Source organism: Elephas maximus, chromosome 7 (genome assembly GCF_024166365.1).
Source record: "Elephas maximus indicus isolate mEleMax1 chromosome 7, mEleMax1 primary haplotype, whole genome shotgun sequence".
NCBI lineage: Eukaryota > Metazoa > Chordata > Mammalia > Proboscidea > Elephantidae > Elephas > Elephas maximus.
The window spans coordinates 73,764,974-73,781,236 of record NC_064825.1 but is presented as its reverse complement, the minus strand read 5'-3'; the positions used below and the strand labels follow the sequence as shown (position 1 = coordinate 73,781,236).

At 40.0% G+C, this 16,263-nt stretch overlaps 1 protein-coding gene across 1 annotated transcript in view; it reads right to left on the bottom strand.

The window, feature by feature from the left end:
* Positions 1 to 11,258: 11,258 nt before the first annotated feature.
* The window catches only part of GTF2H1 (general transcription factor IIH subunit 1), a 36,108-nt gene continuing 31,103 nt past the window's right edge, over positions 11,259 to 16,263 (bottom strand). Inside the window, exons 14-15 of the mRNA XM_049890601.1 lie at positions 14,101 to 14,193; positions 11,259 to 12,450 (exon numbers count right to left, since the gene is read on the bottom strand). Of these exons, the coding sequence (XP_049746558.1) occupies positions 12,364 to 12,450; positions 14,101 to 14,193 (180 nt within the window). The 3' untranslated portion in view covers positions 11,259 to 12,363. The remainder of the gene's footprint in view (positions 12,451 to 14,100; positions 14,194 to 16,263) is intronic.

Sequence of the window (16,263 nt, the reverse complement as noted above, 5' to 3'; positions counted from 1 at the left end):
GATGTGTGTCTAGCCTTGTGGTAGGTAAACAAAGGGGCATCCGTGAGCCTTATTTAAGTGATATGGGAAGGGTGCTTTTTTGGAGTAAGCCATTTTCCTGAACATACTGAGAGGACTTCTTTAATTATCATTGCTTTCCAGTATCACAGAGTTCAGGTAAAATTCAACATTAACAGTGATAAGGGTTTAATATCCAGAATATAAAGAAATAAAACAAAAAGACAAAAGACCCAATTAAAAATTGGGCAAAGGACTTGAATAGACATTTCTCCAAAGAAGATACACAAATTGCCAATAAGCACATGAAAAAATGCTCAACATCATTAGTCTTTAGGGAAATGCAACTCAAAACTACAATGAAGAGACTGAAAGGGCTGACTCAAGAGGGGGAGAGTAAGTGGGAGTAGGGAGTGAGATGTATGTAAACTTATATGTGACAGACTGATTGGATTTGTAAACGTTCACTTGAAGCTTAATAAAAGTTATTATAAAAAAAAAAAAAAAAAAAAACTACAATGAAATACCACTCCACATCCACTAGGACAGCTGTTACCAAAAAAGAAAAATGGAAAATAACAAGTGTTGGTGAGGATGTGGAGAAATTTGGAAAACATCACCCCTTGCTGATGGGGATGCAAACTACTGTGGAAAACAATTTGGTAGTTCCTCAAAATATTAAACCTAGAACTACCATATGACCCAGCAATTCCACTCCTAGGTATATACTCAAAAGAACTGAAAGCAGGGACTCAAACAGGTACTTGTACACCAATGTTCATTGCAGCATTATTCACAATAGCCAAAAGATAGAAACGACCTAAATGTCCATCAACAAATGAATAGATTGACAAAGTGTTGTATATATATATATACATACAACAGAATATTATTCAGCCATAAAGAGAAATGAAGTTCTGATACATGCCACCACATGGTTGAATCTTGGGAAAATTATCCTAAGTGAAATTGGTTAGACACGTATTGTATGGTTCCACTTATATGAAATATCTAACGTAAGCAAACTTTAAGCAAATGCATATAGACAAAAGTAGATTAATGGTTACCAGGGGCTAAGAGGAGGGAGGAATGGGGAGTTATTGCTAAATGGTTTCTGAGTTTCCGTTTGAGGTAATGAAAATGTTTTGGAAATAGATGGCAGTGATGGTTGCACGATGTTGTGAATATAACTAACACCATTGAATTCTATAGTTAAAAATGGGTAAAATGGCAAATTTTATGTTACTATTATGCTTTATTATGTATTTTATAATAAAATTTTACAACTAGAAAGCTCCTTAGAAGCAAGCATGGTGAAACTTTGGCAGTCATAGAGGTTGGCAAGTCGCAAGTCCGTGGGTCAGGGGTCAGGCTGGAAGCTTCTCCTGACTCACATAGCTGCAAGGGCTGATGAACCCAAGACCGACTGGTCAGACGACAGGCTGCTGGCTCACAGGCTGCGGAGGCTGATGAATACCTAGATCAGCAGGCCGCGCGCTCAAGTCCCAAGAACTGGAGGTCAGGTGATGACAAGCCAGATGCAGGATCCACAATCAGAGAGCTTTGTCAGAACATCCATACATATATCGGTTGCAGGCCGCACCCGCAAGGAAACTCCTTTTTCAATTGTTTGGCTGCTCACATCAGATCCCAAAATGAGGGATGACTACATCAGATCACAAAAAGGAGGGTGACTACATCATTACACAACTGCCAAATTACATCATTGCATGACTGCCAAATCACTGAGAATCATGGCCTGGCCGAGGTGACACACAACCTTAACCATCACAATAGCCAAAACAACAGACTGAGACATCGCAATAATCATGAAGACGACACAGGACTGGTTACCATTTTGTTCTGTTACCAACAAGGTCACTATGTGTTGGGGATGACCCAGTGGCACCTAACAACAACAACATAATAAAATTTAAAAAAAGAAAATGGTATAAGCTAAAGGAGTTGAAAGTAAGCGATTCTATGAAGAGGGAGTGAAAGGTAGGGATCAGTGGGTCAGTGGACACAGTATTTTGGTATGTACCTTTTAGTGCATTTAACTTTTTATATTATAAGCATGTATAACTTTGCTAAAAAACAAAATTAACTTTAAAAAGGCCAAGTGTCAAGAGAAAACAAGACTGATAAGGCCCTTTGAGGCATAATGGTGTTAGTGGTACCAAAGGCAGCATTAGAGCCTAGGTGGCCCTTCCTAGTGACTTCAGATCCAAGAATTGATTGATGTCCTTTACTGCATGTCAGGAAGATGAAGCTGACTCTCAGCCTCAGAGCCATCTGTGCTTGTCAGTGTGTGGCCTGAAGAAATAAAATAGTTCTCCTCCTCTCCATTATTTATAGCAAGTAGAAGAAAAAGCTCCAACTTGCCTGCATACACTGGGGAGACAATGAGGAGGGTAGGGAGAGGTCACAATTTCCAGCTGCACAGATTTTGCATTCAAGAACTGGGTTTGAATCTTAGCTCCACTCCCAAGTTGGAGTCAGGGTCTTTGGGCAAGTGATTTCACCTCTCTAAGAGTGTGTTTTTTCTTAAGTCCCAAGAAAGGAGCCCTTGTGGTGTAATGGTTAAGCTCTCAGTTGCTAACTGAAAGGTCAGCCATTGGAACCTACCCAGCGGCTCCACAGGAGAAAAGACCTGGCAATCTGCTCCTATAAAGATTACAGCCTAGGAAACCCTAATGGGCAGTTCTACTCCATCATATAGGGTCGCTATAAGTTGGCATCGACTCGACAGCACAGAACAACCACAAAGTTCCATGAGGACAGAGGCTGCCTATTCTGTTATCATCTAAAAAAAAAAAAAAACAGTGCCTTTTCATGAAATGAAGCTTTATATGGGGGCCGGGGACTGTAGGCTGATGTTGCCAACCCCCAGCCAGATGCATAGCAGGAACTAAATAAATATTTGTTGAATGAATCCTAAAAATTTAATAAGAATTTATATACAGCATAGCAAATATTTGGCAATAGACCTAATAGATGTTAGTTTCTTTCCCTTATTTTCTGCCTCAGCTCCCTATCTATGTTGATATTATAGGACAGCCTGAGTCAATAAGCTTTGAACTGAAGCCTGGTGTTTTAGGCTGGGTTCTCCAGGGAAGCAAAACCAGTGAAGGGTATACAGTCTGTCCTCCGTATCTGTAGATCCCACATCCACAGATTCAACCAACCACGGATTGAAAATATTCAGAAAAAAAAAAAAAAAGTTCCAAAAAGCAAAAACTGAATTTGTGGTATGACAAGCACTATGCAGAATCTATTAAAATGAAATGATGTGTAGGCGCACCCTGCTGTAGCCTCCCACCATTTCACAGATCATCAGCCTCTCTCCAGCACTCATTGTTTGAGTTTGCAAAGACTGATAAGATATTAAGCATTAAGCGTAAGCATTAACAACTATTTACATAGCATTTACATTGTATTAGGTATTATAAGTAATCTAGAGATGGTTTAAAGTATAGGAGAGGATGTGCATAGGTTATATGCAAATACTATGCCATTTTTATAAGGGCTTGAGCATCTGCAGATTTTGGTTTGGGGGAGGGTCCTGTAACCAGTCCCCAGAAGATACTGAGGGATGACTTTGTATAAAGAGATTTGTTTCAAGGAAGTGGCTCAAGGAGTTATGGAGGCTGGCAAGTCCCAAATCCATGGGTCAGTTGTCAGGCTGGAGCTTCTCCTGACTCACATGGTTGCAGAGGCTGACAAACCCAAAATCAGCAGGTCAGATGGTTTGTTGAAGAGGCTGACAAACCCAAAATCAGCAGGTCAGATGGTAAGTTGCTGGCTCACATCCCAAGAACTGGCGGTAAAAGGATGATGCAGGATCAAGACAGGGGGAGTTTTGCCAGAACAACTATATATCTATTGGATATAGGCCATACCTCCAAGGAAACTCCCATTTCAACAGGTTGGCTGCTCTCATCAGATCACAAGATGGAGGATGATTACATAATACCTGCCAAACCACTGAGAATCATGGGCTAGCCAAGTTGACACATAGCCTTAACCATCACAGTCCACCCCTTGTCAGCTTGGCACCTGTACACATTTCCTTAAATGATACATAATCTCTAAATAAAGACAATTATAAAGTCATACTTGTGCCTGACATGATGCAACAAATGTGTACAACTGAGAATGCACTAACCCCGTTTACATCTTATATTTTATAATAAGTAATGAAATAAGGGAGGGAAGAAAAAAAGATATTTGCTACATATATATGTACACATACATGTATAACAAAACAAGGAAGAAATGCTAAAATTACAGCCCTCGTTTCTGCAACTGGTCACATGGTCGTGACTGGTATTTAGAACTACCTTCTTCCACCACCCATTCCGTATTCCCTTTGCCCTCAGCAAGCACCTCAGTTGGTCATGGTTCTTTGCCTGGTGGGGTGGTTCAAATCTTCATTCCTGAAGGGTCTGGGCCATTAGCAGTCATGTTGGAAATGATTTGCTGTAGTTTTCCATTGACTTTAATCACAAGGCTCAGTAGTACTAAGAGATGTACTGAGGGATCTCTTGTATTCCAGATATATTCTTCTTTACCTCCATTATGTAATATCAATCCAATTTCCCCTTCATAATCAGGATCAATCACACCAGTCAATTCAGTAACTCCTTTCTTTGCCTGTTGATCCAGAGGCATAAGGAGCCCAAAGTGGTCTGGTGGAATTCTTAACTTCCAGTTCAATGGAATTAGTGATGCGTCTCCAGGTGGGAGCATTCCTGGCTTTGGAACCAAGACCTCTGGCCACTGAGAGGATTTCTCTTCACCACTGTTCTTCAGAGAGGTCCCAGAAAGGGATTGCAGCACTGCTGCTGTCTACTTCCAAGGGCTGCCTGCATATCACGTAGACTCATCTGTAAACCAGGCATAAGTTTTCTCTTCCTCAGTCAACAGATCGTAAGGAACTCCCCATGAGGCCATAAATGCAGACTGGAAGATGAAAGGTAACGTGAGAGAAGTGGGGACCATGATCATTTGAGTTACTTCCCCATGTAACTTACTTGTGCCTTCAGGTCCACCTCGAGCCTGATCTTGTATTTACCACTTCCATTTAATATTGGAGTGCTGCTGTGCATGTCTGCCTTTATAACTCTGTGGGTCAGATAACAACCAGTTTATTAGTGCTAGCTCAGACCACACAGTGGCTTGGTAGCCCATGCTTAAATGTTCAGTCTCTACTAAGGCCCAGTAACAAGCCAAAAGCTGCCTCTCAAAAGGGGAGTAGTTATCGGCAGAGAATGGCAGAGCTTTGCTCCAAAATCGTAACGGTCTTTGCTGTGATTCACCAATAGATGTCTGCCAAAAACTCCAAATACATCTCTATCTGCCACTGACACTTAAAGCACCCATTGGGTCATAAAGATCATATGACCCAAGTGGCAGAGTGGCTTCCACAGCAGCCGGAACCTGTTGCAGAACCTACTCTTGTTCTGGGCCCCGCTCAACCCTAGCAGCTTTTTTGAATCACTTGATAAATAAGCCGGCATAGCATACCCAAATGAAGGATATGTTGACATAAGGCATTGTGCCTTTTTAGTTGGAAAGGTGTGTATCAGGGTTGTATCCCTTCACCATACTTATTCAATCTGTATGCTGAGCAAATAATCTGAGAAGCTGAACTTTATGAAGATGAATGCACCATCAGGATTCGAAGAAGGCTCATTAACAACCTGTGATATGCAGATGACACAACCTTGTTTGCCAAAAGTGAAGACGACTTGAAGCACGTACTGATGAAGATCAAAGACTGCAGCCTTAAGTATGGATTACACCTCAACATAAAGAAAACAAAAATCCTCATAACTAGACCAATAAGCAACATCACGATAAATGGAGAAAATACTGAAGCTGTCAAGGATTTTGTTTTTCTTGAATCTCTAATGAACACCCATGGAACGGCAGTCAAGAAATCAAATGATGAATTGCATTGGGCAAATTTGCTGCAAAAGGCCCATTTCAAGGGTTAAAAAGCAAACGTGTCTTTGAGGACTAAGATACGCCTGACCCAAGCCATGGTATTTTCAATTGCATCATATGCGTGTGAAAGCTGGACAGTGAATATGGAAGACCAAAGAAGAATTAATGATTTTGAATTATGGTGTTGGCAAAGAATAATGAATATACTATGGACTGCCGGAAGAATGAACGAATCTGTCTTGGAAGACGTATAACCAGAATACTCCTTAGAAGCGAGGATGGTGAGACTTTGTCTCACATATTTTGGACCTGTTATCAGAAGGGACCAATCCCTGGAAAAGAACATCATGCTTGGTGAGGGTCAGTGAAAAAGAGGAAGACCCTCAATGCGATGGATTGACACAGTGGCTGCAACAATGGGCTTAAACATAGCAACGACTGTGAGGATAGCACAGGACTGGGCAATATTTCATTCTGTTGTACACAGTGTCGCTATGAGTTGGAACTGACTTGACAGCACCTAACAACAACATGCAGCAGCTTAGATGTGACTCTGAAGCTTTGAGTTCATCCCTTTCTTTGACCAGTTTGTCTTGCAAAAGTATGACCACCCGACCTGCTTCCATATACTTCTTATTCTGACAAAATTGTAGGAAATATGAAATATACAGTCACCAAGAGCCTTGTCTCTCACAAATATTTGATCCATTGGTGTTGATATTTTTTGTATTTCTATTGCCGCTTCTCATCATGAATTAGCAGTGTCTTCTTCACTTTTTTTTTTTCTTCACTACTGCAGGCAGAGTCATTGGTGCCTTTAAGATCAGTTAGACTTGAGAATCAATTCAGATAACTCATCCGTATGGTTTTTTTCCTCTAGAACCACTCTTGGTACCAAATGTCTTAGGCTGGGTTCTCTAGAGGAGCAAAACCAGTGAGGTGTATACATATACATAAATATATATATAAAGAGAGATTTATTTCAAGGAAATTAGTCATGCAGTTGTACAGGAGGCAAGTCCCAAATCCGTGGGTCAGGTGTCAGGTTGGAGGCTTCTCCTGACTCACACAGTTCCAGGGACTGAGGCACCCCAAATTGGCAGGTTAGACGGGAGACTGTTGGCTCACAGGGCTGCGATAGCTGGTGAATCCCAAAATCTACAGGTCAGACAGCAGATTGATGGCTCATGTCCCAAGAACTGGAGGTCAGAGGATGATGAGTCAGATGCAGGACTGAGAGAGGCTTAGCTTTGCCAGAACACCCATATATATTGGATGCTGGCCAAACTCCCAAGGAAAATCCCTTTTCGACTCATTGGCTGCTCATATCAGATCACAAAATGGAGGGTGATTATATAATACCTGCCAAACCACTGAGAATCATGACCTATCCAAGTTGACGCATAACTTTAACCATCACACCTGGTACAGGTAAATAATAAATGACAGGAAGAACACTTAGTGAATGCTTACTTTGTGCCAGGCACTTAGTTGCAAGATCAGAATGAGAGAGAAATCAGTGTGAGAGTAATAAAGGTTTGTGAACTCTTAACACACTAATGACCCAGATGGGAGGGCAAGTCAAGCCAGGTGTAGATATTTCTGGTTAAAAATAGCATACAGCTAAGTCTTGTTTTTTAATCTGACAATCTTTCTTTTACCCAGAAAAAGAAGTCTTGTTTTTTAAGCTAATATGACAACCTTTCTTTTAGAGTGTTTTTTTTTATTTGTATAAAGTAGTTGCGGATAGAGTTGGAGTTAAGTCTATCATCTTGTTTTTTATTTCAGTGACCACAGAAAAGTATTATCTCAGCCAGAATTTATTTTATACTTCAGATTGTTTTCAACTAACACTTCCAACAGACATCTGCCCGATGGTCAGAGGGGGTATTGGTGATTTCCATGCTGTATTCTGCTGGGAGAAGCTGGATGCCTAGTCTGACCTCAGCTGGTGCAATTTCACATTTGTCACATGTATTAGCGATTCTGTGAAAGACTGTATGAAAATAGGGTCCTGCAGTTATAAAGTTTGAAAAACACCAGAGAAGATTTCCAAAGCCTCTTTATAACTGCATACACCCAAATGAGGATATGGGCTACAAACTAAGGGCTGATCACCCTTGAACCAGGTTGTAGGCAATGCTCCAGTTCTGGACAATTTAAGAGCTGAAAATAACCAAGACTTCCCTGGCCTTAGAAACTGGGAGAACAGCTGAGTCTTGAAGGAGCTAAACTGGGAAAGGGCAGAGGTAATGCACCGAGGAATTCCTGGCCAGTACTGACACTAGAGACAGCAAATCTAAGTCTAAAATGGGTAGCTTTCCACTAAGGGCCACTCTCAGCTCCAGAGGGTGTATTTACCAATAGAAAATCACTTTCTGGATTAAACACTTAGCCTGTATGAGTGGGCTACCTATCTAGGTACAGATGTTAAAACATTCTTCTGTTTTCCAGACTGAAGTGTATATCACAAGATAACCTACTCATTTTGCAGGGTGTCTGTTATCTAGTGCTGCCATAACAGAAATACAAGTGGGTGGCTTTAACAAATAAGAATAAATTTTCCCACAGTTTAGGAGGATGATAGTCCAAATTTCAGGGCTCTGGCTCTAGGGAAAGGCTTTCTCTCTCTATAGGTTCTGGGGGAAGGTCCTTGTACCTTGGTTCCCTGGTGATCTTCACGTGGTGTGGCATCTTCCCCCAACTCTGCTTGTTTGGTGTCATTAACATAAGAAAACCACTCCCAAATGGGATTATAAACACAGGTATAAAACCCATTGCCATTGAATGATTCCAACTCACAGGGACCCTGAGAGAGTAAAACTGCCCCATAGGGTTTCCAAGGCTATAAATCCTCATGGAAGCAGTCTGACACATCTTTCTCCTGTGTAGCAACTGGTGGGTTGAATCCCCGACCTTTGGGTTTGCAGCTGAGTGCATAATCACTGCACCACCAAACAACGAATCAAACCTATTGCTGTCAAGTTGATTCTGACCCATAGTGACCCTATAGGACAGAGAACTGCCCCATTGGGTTTCCCAGGAGCAGCTGGTGGATTCAAACTGCCAACCTTTTGGTAGTAGCTGTAGCTCTTAACCACTGCACTGCCAGGGTTCTCCAGCACCACCAGGGCTCCTCAGACCACACGTATAGGGGTTAGGATTTAAAACATATTTTAGGGGGATGCAATTTGATCCATTAACACAGGGTTAATTACAAATCTGAGTAGCACCACCCACTGAGCTCCTTTCCGGAAGAAACTCATTCTCAGAAGGGTAGAAAATGCTTTATTGTATCTTGCAGCCCTAGGGGTTAATGCAACCCACTAGGCAGAATAATCCCATAATGTGATTCACCACAAATGAAGCACAGAATAGAATCAGAGGCAAGAATGACAGGGCAGCCAAGAGAAAAGCCAGGCAATGTGACCACTCGCTGGGGAATAAAAGCTTCCAATTTCACAAACATGGTAAAAAAAATAAAAAGATTTTATTTTTATGGTAGTTGAGGTAAAATCCCAGCTCTGCCACTTACTGGCTGTGTGAATTCAGGCGAGTTACTTAATCTGTAAACCCATTTTCAATCTGCTAAAATCATTCTGTAGTACCTACCTGCCTCATTGGTGTGAGAATGAAGTGAAATTAGCAGGAAAAGTGCTTGGTACAGGCCTGGTTCCTAGTAGCCCTCAATCACCAGCAGCTATCGTTTTCCACAAGGTGAAGATGGGACCACAGGAGGCCAATAAGGCTTCCAAAACTCATTTTTAAGACTCTCAGGATCACCTATTTCAAATGCAAGCTAGATATCTGATTAAAAGCCATCTCTGGTGAGATCACCCTTGATTCCTTCACTTCCTGAGACTTGGTCACACACGAGTCTCCTAGTGTAGGAGTATCGTTACTCAGTCATCTCCCTTTTATTTACCAGGATCCTATTTTAATTTGTGCCCAGATTTCAGTCTGGATTATATATTCCAAACACATTCTCGTTTCTGGTTTTCCTGGCTGTTACTTTAATAAAAGCAAAACAAACCCATAAAACTTCCCACTCAAAAATTTCTCCTGGATCTCACATGCCTAACTGGTAAGGTCTGAATTTTTTACACTTTGGCATACAAGGCCATTAACAATAAATTGATTTTCCCAGGCTCTTCACTTTTCACTTCCAATCTAACAAATTCTTCTTGTTTCCCTAACACACAGGAGTCTTTCAAGCCCTCACACCTCCATTATGCTGCTCCCTCCACCTAAATCGAATGCCTGTTTCTTCTCTATTCAGCAAACTTATTTAACCTTTAAGGCTTAAACAAAATGTTACCTCTTTAGTGAAGATTACTCCAATTCCTGAAAACTTTCTTCCTTTGGGTGCCACTTTATCCCAGCACCCAACAGAGCATTTTATTTGCTTACATCTGTCTTTCCCAATTGGCTATACTCTTTTATTCCAAACATTTTTGTTTCTGCTCCATTGCTGTTATAGTTATGAACCAATGCATTTGAAAACCACTTTGTAAAACTGTAATGAGATATGTAAACGTAAGTGATTACACTATTACTATAGTGATCTGAAGGAGAAATGAAAGACTGCAGGCAGAAAGTGGTTACCTCTCTTTTCTTTTACTAGCTGAAGGTTTGAACAGGTTTTTGAGTTGCTGTAGCCATGACACGAAAGAAAGCAGCAGTCAAGAAATCAAATGATGGATTGGGCAAATCTGCTGCAAAAGATCTCTTTAGTGTTCAAAAGAATGACGTCATTTTGAGGACTAACGTGTGCCTGACCCAAAACATGGTATTTTCAATCACCGCATATGAAAACTGGACAATGAATAAGGAAGACCCAAGAAAACTGATGCCTCTGAATTATGGTGCTGGCAAAGAATACTGAATATACCATGGACTGCAAGAAGAATGAATAAGTCTGTCTTGGAAGAAGTATAGCCAGAGTGCTCCTTGGAAGCATCTCATGTACTTAAGACGTGTTATCAGGAGGGACTAGTCCCTGGAGAAGGACATCCTATTTGTTAAAGTCAGTGAAAAAGAGGAAGACCCTCAATGAGATGGGCTGACACAATGGCTGCAACAATGGGCTCAAACACAGCAACAATTGTGAGGATAACACAGGACTGGGCAGTGTTTCGTTCAGTTGTACACAGGGTCACCATGGTCAGAAATGACTGGGAAGCACCCAACAACCGCCACCACCAACTTGTAATAATGGCTTTAAAAAAGAACGAGTAGCCCATCCAAGTAAATATCACACATAATGAGAAACCACAAGATGTGTTACAGTTAGAAAGATTATGTATAAAAGTTTTACTTTTTTGTGTAGTTTTTAATACATCTGAAGTCTTAGATAAAACAGTTGATATTATTAGGAACAAAATATGGCACAGAATCCAGAAAATATAGCATATCTTTTTTTGTTTTTGCATTTAGGCTTTTCAGTCACTATGCATTGATTATCGATTCGCCAAAGATAGTTAACAGTCAGATAGAGGCTGGAGAAAAAGAGATATGAGAAACATCTTTTATTTCTTCTAAAGAGGTGAAAATAAGTAAGCTTTCATATATTTCTCACTCATAAGATTTTTAAACTCTTAAAAATGCATTTTCCTCTTTCAAAGCACATGCCATCTTAAAAAAAAAATCTTAGCAATGTACATTTGCACTCAAAAGAAAACATGCAGCGCCATTGTCTTCTGACAAAATTCTGCATAAAAAACCCCACGCGACTTTCTGCAAATATGTTCCCTCTTTATCATATAGGGACCCCAAACCACAAACATTCAGTGCAACATTTACTGTTTATTTCCGTAGGAAACACAGGACCAATGATGCCTTCTGACTACAACTGTTTCCTGATGGTTGAGCAACAGTCTCCCTCTGCTTTACTTTAAAATATTCTCTAACTTGCTGATGTAAGGTACAACTAGAATTCAGTAAAACTGGAGGATCCAAACGGAGGATGGGGGAGAAATACTTAATAACTACCCTGTGCTAAAAACTTAGGAAAAACATTTAGAGGAAAAAAAAAAACCCTCAGATTTTATCAACGCACCCTTTAAAAAAGTGTTGGTTTTAAATTTCTGAAAGCAGCTTAATGTGAATCAAAAGCAGTTCCTGAGTAACTGCAGTAAACAGTATCTTTTTAAATATATATATTTATATATATTTGCAACTTAGCTCATTTTGGTTCTGCCTTAATTTACCTCCCCGCTTTTAGTTTAATCAGTCCCTTTCCTCCTCTCACTTCACAATGTGCAAGTACAATATGCATCAGCTCCAAAAGTACACATGATGCAGATGTTTCCCGTAACTTCTGTGTGATGATCTGCACGTCTGTCAGGTCAGGTTTCCGGAGTTACTGCAGATCACGGTTCTCTCAATCTCACAAAACTGACAGCCACGGGCACTTCACGTTTTCTTCATCATGCGTCGTGACTGCCACGTGTGGAGCTTGTTGTAGGCTGTCTGGAGCATCTCTTCTATGTGACTTACCAACTGAAAAACACAGCAAGACACTTCAGCAACAACTGGGCGACGGCTGGGGAAGTTAATGCTTCTGCCCTAAATCCGGCACATACTTCAGAGCATAGTCTCCAAGCTCGTTTGTGTTTCCCCAGTCAAGAAGGCTATGTGCAAGCCCTCTGTGAAGGCGCTATCATATCTGACATGTTCTGTACAGAAAGGAAGAAGTAGTGGGGGTGCTTAGAACCCTGTTCTGTCTGGGTTGTAATGTTTGTCTATCACTAACCAGCTACTGGACAGTATGAAAGTCATAACCGAGCTCTAGTCCAGTCAGTCTCCAGTCAAATAAAGGAGCTGAACTAGATTGGTGATTTCTAGATTTAAATGCTCTTCTGCTAAGGCCAGGATGGTGGCATCAACATTACCTTACAGAACATTTGAAAAATGACTCACTCCTCTGAAGATTCTGATGCAGCAGGTCTGGGGTGAGACCCAGGAATTTTCAATTTTCAAAAGCTTCAGCAGTTGATTCTGATGTATAGACAATTTTGTGAAGCACTTTTCTACGTTCTCTAGGGTCTTTTCTAGCTCTAATATTTCAGGATTTCAGTGTAACTCCATAGGTTACAGAAAATCTAAACTATTCCAATGCTTACACAAATACTACGTCACATCGTAGCTCAGAACTATAAATCATGAGTGGAGAAGAGTTTTGTCTTCATCACGGAAGGCAACAGGACCACAACTGATCTGAGCTGACAGAGACTCCTGAGACAGGAGATCAGAAGTCCTAAATCCTTTTAGGATGTCAATGACTTAGGTCCAATCTGAGGTACAGAGTTACAAAAAACAAAATCCCTGATTTACCATACCTGTTTTTATTATCTCGAGGTTGTGTTATTTAGGTCTGTCTGGAAATGATCAAATCTATTTGTTTTGCTTGATGGGCAGCAGTGGCTCTTACAGTACCATTTAGAAGAGATGAACGCCATATCCTTCTCCTGTAAGGCTATACAGGGCCTCAGGATCCTTTCCAACATAGAGCTCCAGGCAGTTATAATCAACTGAGAAGGCACATGAGCTGAAGCTATCTAACATCCTGGTCCTGCTGTGGGAAGGACATGAGAAGCTTCTTTTCTGATTATAACCAATCAGGGAAGCTGAAGCCAGATTATAACTCAGAGATTGTTCAGTTTACCGTAATGGGGTAGCAACACTGGCCTCTATCCTTATACTGCTAGGCTTCTGCTAGCTACTCAATTTTTCAAAATAAATATTGTTTAGGAACATATACGTAGGTTGTAAATCCATAAAGAAAAGCACGGAGATGATTATCACAAGTGTCTGGTTAGTAATTACCTGTGTCTGGAGGATGGGAGGGAGCATATACAATTGGACCGAGGCACTCAGGCACTACGGGTATTGGTGTTGGTAGGCGTATTGGTACTGTTGTATTTCTTACCCTGATTGGTAGCTATGCAGATACCATTTTTAAGAAACCAGTTTTTAAAAATATACCTATTTTATACAGTCTTTTGAATGTATGATACATTTTATAATTAAAAAACAATATCCTGAGCAACAGAAAAAAAAACAGATTATTTATTATTTACACAAAAGCATAGCTAATTTCATCATTTTACTACCCAAAGAAAAGCCGGCCAAAATCAGATTGTGCCTTACATTTGTGCTTAAATACTGTCTCCGAATTTTTTCTTGGAATGGGCAGAGCTTTGTTACTTGGAATCGTTCCAAATTACTTTTCATCTTCACTACCTGAAAAAGGTGAGAGAAATACAGATTACAGAGAAATCTCAGAAGAACCAACAGAGACCAAGACAAAAGCACTGGCTTCTAAATACGAAGGTCACTTTTTTTTTTTAAAAAAAAAAAGACCATTAATTGGCTTTACCAGGTGAAGAAGCAAATACATAAAGTTTTTTTCTTTTTAAATTAAAAAACTGTATCTTAAAGCATTACGTGGTTGCTGTAGATAAAACCTTAAAAACATAAAAAGAAGAAAATAAAAATATATCTATTATATCCTACCACTTAAGAGTTCATTGTTTACACTTTGGTTTATAACTCATATCCTCCTAGATATTTTTTTGTGTATGTGTAAAATGTATACATTTGTAGAAATATGGTATATACTGTTTTAAAAATTCACTTAATATAATGTGGACAACTTTTAGTTAATATTTATCCAGTGGAAAAGCAAACTGTGGTGTATATATATACAATATAACACTATACAACCATACAGAACAATGGTGAGCCTGTGAAAGGTATTATGATATGGGTGGACCTGCAGTGCATAATGCTAAGTGAAACAAGTCACGCTTATGAGGACAAATATTGTATGATCCTTCTTTTATAAAAAGACAAGAATAGATAAACACAGAGAAACCAATGTTCATTGGTGGTTACCAAGGAGGGGGTCATGGTGTGAGAAATATGCTTTATACCATAGAGACTATTTTTGGTGATGGCAAAAGCGGTACTGAAAGTGAATATAGTGACCACAGCACAACCAAAGTAAAAACAAGTCTTTGAGCACATATGGACGGGTATAGGCAAATTGGTATATGGGTAGGTACAGGTGTGCACATCGGTGAGAACAGATAGAAGTATCTATAAGTACATGTAAATACAAGTATGTGTGTGCAGGCACATATATTCACTGAAGACACAAATACGGATACTCACTAGATATAACCAAACACCTTTTAACATTGGTTTTCTGGGTTTGAAGGCTTCGAAACATAATCTCATAGAACAACCTGGTCAATTGCCGTAACATAGTTCACAAAAATCACGACCTGCATTCTAGTGAAATGAATAGTGTCTAGGGTCTCAAAGGCTTGCCAGTGGCCATCTAAGACAGAACTATGGGTCTCTACTAGCCAGGGGCAAAACATTAAGACAGTAACCAAAAGCGAAGAGAGGAAACAAGTCTACATGAGCCACAACCTTACCTACCCGGAGACCAGAAGAACTAGACAGTGCAGGGGTGGATTAACCAGTAAGCAAGGTACGCACGGGCTTACTTGTGTTTACTTACTAATCTGTAGCGTGCAATTTCACATGCTTAATGGGTAATCCATCTCTGCCCCTGAGATCACCTTTTAGCGAAACGGAGTGGCACAAAGAACAAAGGATATTACTGGTAAAATTGGCACCCTACTTAAAAACCAACAATATGAGAGACCAAAAGGTCAACAATTACTCAGAAGCAAAGATGAGAAGATAACGGGACAGGGAAACTAGAGTACTGGAAAGGGAACAAACTGAATGCATGTAAAGAGAATGTTGCCACCTGATCAATGGAATTAATGTCACTGAACAATCTGTGTGGAAACTGTCAAATGGGAACCTAGCCTGCTATGTAAACTTTCACCAAAAACTCAATAAAATACTTCTAAAAAATTCATCAATAACACCATTTTAAATGGATGTACAGTATTCCAATGTATGCATATACCAAATACTTCTTTAACCAATCTGCTTCTGGTGGGTGTTTAGGTCATTCCCACTTTTAAATATCAAAGACAGTGGTAGAGGGACATCTCTGTGACTAAATGTTTATAAACATTAATTATTTCCTTAAGGTAAATTTCTGAATGTTGAATCTCTAAGTCAAAGCACCTGAAAGTTGGTGCTAGCAGTGTAAGAACTTAGCAAACACTGATCATTTTTCATTCTTTTGCAAATTAATAGGTAAAAAAATGTTTTCTCACTGTAGCTTCAAAAGTAACTTATCTGATTATTAGTGAGTCTGAGTATTTCCTCTTAGGCTTATTAGGCCACTTGCATTCTTCAGCAAATTGCCTGTGAAGTCTTTTG